Source organism: Poecilia reticulata, linkage group LG22 (genome assembly GCF_000633615.1).
Source record: "Poecilia reticulata strain Guanapo linkage group LG22, Guppy_female_1.0+MT, whole genome shotgun sequence".
NCBI classification, from domain to species: Eukaryota; Metazoa; Chordata; class Actinopteri; order Cyprinodontiformes; family Poeciliidae; genus Poecilia; species Poecilia reticulata.
This window is the reverse complement of record NC_024352.1, coordinates 24,076,769-24,079,170: the sequence shown is the minus strand read 5'-3', so window position 1 is coordinate 24,079,170 and position 2,402 is coordinate 24,076,769. Positions and strand designations below refer to the sequence as shown.

General features: G+C 39.5%; 1 protein-coding gene across 1 annotated transcript in view; it reads left to right on the top strand.

Moving 5' to 3' along the window:
• Positions 1-1,648: 1,648 nt before the first annotated feature.
• Positions 1,649-2,402, top strand: part of zmpste24 (zinc metallopeptidase, STE24 homolog) — a 7,267-nt gene continuing 6,513 nt past the window's right edge. Inside the window, exon 1 of the mRNA XM_008399904.2 lies at positions 1,649-2,091. Within this exon, the coding sequence (XP_008398126.1) occupies positions 1,984-2,091 (108 nt within the window). The 5' untranslated portion in view covers positions 1,649-1,983. The remainder of the gene's footprint in view (positions 2,092-2,402) is intronic.

The window sequence follows — 2,402 nt, the reverse complement described above, 5'->3', positions numbered from 1 at the left end:
CTGAACATCATGGCACGGAGTCATCCCAGTTTCCCATGTCTGACATATAACCATTACTTATAGCTTTTAAACTGGTTATATTGATCCTGTGTCCAGACAGAGGGACAATCTATAGGCCAATAGCATCATGACCTGTTTGTTCTGAAGATCCTGCAGTTTCCACTTCTCTTCCTAACATGGCGCCTCCTCACCCTGACTCTCACACTGACAGGAGGAACCACAGAGCTCTGTTAGGTTAAAGCTCATCTTCTGAAGTTGGGATATTTTTCCTCCAACAGGTTCCAGAGGAATCACCTCAAACCAGATGTTGGACTGGATTTTATTTCAATGTCATTTGTGAATGTTAGCTTCTCATTTTCAAAAATGGAGCTATAAAGGTCGAAAAGGATTATTTTGGAGAAAATCACATCAACATTTCCACTAAATAAGAGGCAAAACAAATTTGTTTGATGAAGGAAAAGCCTCTCAGACTCTGAGCTCAAAGCACCAAACTATTTTTTTTTTATCAGACAATTTAATTTAACATAATTATCGCGGTAGAAGCCATTTGTTTGTTAAATACTTAATGAAACATATTTACCGTGTTTGATGTTTGTTGTAAATGACGTAAACTCAAAGAACGAAGTAATTAGTACAAGTTTGTCGTTTATTGAACGTTCAGAAATTACAGCGGCTGTGATGAGCCAATGCAAAAGTAAAAAAAGGTAAAACAACCTGAACAGGTGATCAACTCTAAACCACTCGCACCTTTTTACTCTCCGTCTGTCATTTAAGCACACCCGTTGCTATGGCAACCTCCTGCGCTCCACAAGCCGACCCAAGAGTACCTTAAAAACAACATTCAGTCCGTTACGATATTAGGTTTTCAGGCTTGATATTTATTTTGCGATTATTAATAAGCGCTCCCTGAACACAGCGGTGGTTGATTAGTTAATTTTAAACTCCTGCTCTGCTCGTTATTTTGATAATGGAACCGAAACGCACAGAATTGCGCAACACCTTGTTGAAACAATAATCACTGAGATTATTATTGCTGTTGGGTCATTAATTTGAACACGTTATGTTGATTTTTTTTTGTTGTTGTTGTTCTTTAATAAGGTTATGAACGTTATAAGCCAATCAGAGGACGTGCTGGTCTCAGCGTCCTGGCGGCGTTCAGTTTGTCACCCTTAATGCCGAGATCGACATATTGCGCCCCTGCTCTAGCAAAGCACGAACAGTTCAGAAACGATATGAAATGAGAAAAAAGCCATTTATTAACTGATTAAGTCGTGTTTTAGATTGTTCTTGGAAAAACTGATCAGTCACGGCTGATTAGTGGGTGAACTCACGGCTGCACGGTGAACCCATTCATTTTTTTTACAGCAGAGAGCCACTCCTCTCTGCCGTACCCCCTTTCTTTCACCCCTGGTAATGGTTGAAATCAGGTGAGCTTGCCACTCGCAATATGGCGGATGAACTAACATTGTTACTGCTTTGTGGGTTTATTTAATTGGTTAATGCCATTTGTTTACAACTTATTGACTCGTTTCGAACGACTTTAACCCCGGTTTTAAAAATAAGCTGTTAGTTTTCTTTCCAACCGCAAAAAGAAGAACAAAACAAGCCGTTAGCTCAAAGAAACGACTTAGTTTTAATGAAGCAACTGCGCCTCCTGGTGTCAGAAGAAATATCACCATCTCGGAATTCATTGCGCGGCGGAACTAACGTCAAAGCCGTTTGATTGGGGACAGAAAACGTTGAAGCACTTTCACCCACGGGCGCTTTGGGAATCTTACATGAATGGGAAAAACGGTGAATGTCGCAGTTTTGGGAATGAGAGCCGGATGTGTAGTTTTCGTTTTTTAGTCGGTGTCTGTCGGATTAACGCAGAGTCGTCTTGTTCTCCGCTGCGGGAAGTTTGAAGCGCGTGAAGCGGAAGCGCAGTAGCCATTAGCCCCGATACCTGTCAAGTCAGTCAGAGGAGAAAAACCCAGAGAAAAGATGTTAAAAACTCTTTTTCTGCTGCCAGTTGAGACGCAGATATTTTATTCAGTCCTGGTATTCTCATGGACGGTTTATCTCTGGGAGGCTTACCTGTCCTGCAGACAGGTGAGTAAATGTGTTTTTATCTTTCTGTACAGAATAAAAAACCCTCAAAGATTAAACATAGCTCCAACTGTTGTAATATGAAATAAACACGAATTAAGAGGTTAAATTATGTAATTGTTTTTGTCTGAAAGGTGTGTTTTAAGGCATGTTTAATTTCTTTGTCATGTTATAGCAACAACATGTGATTTTTAGTATTGCGTGATTAGATAAACTCAGTTATGTATCATGAAATGGGGGACAAATGTACACAACGTTTTTCAAATATATTTTAAATAAAACACCCAAAAAGTTCTGCTCTTTTATTAATATAT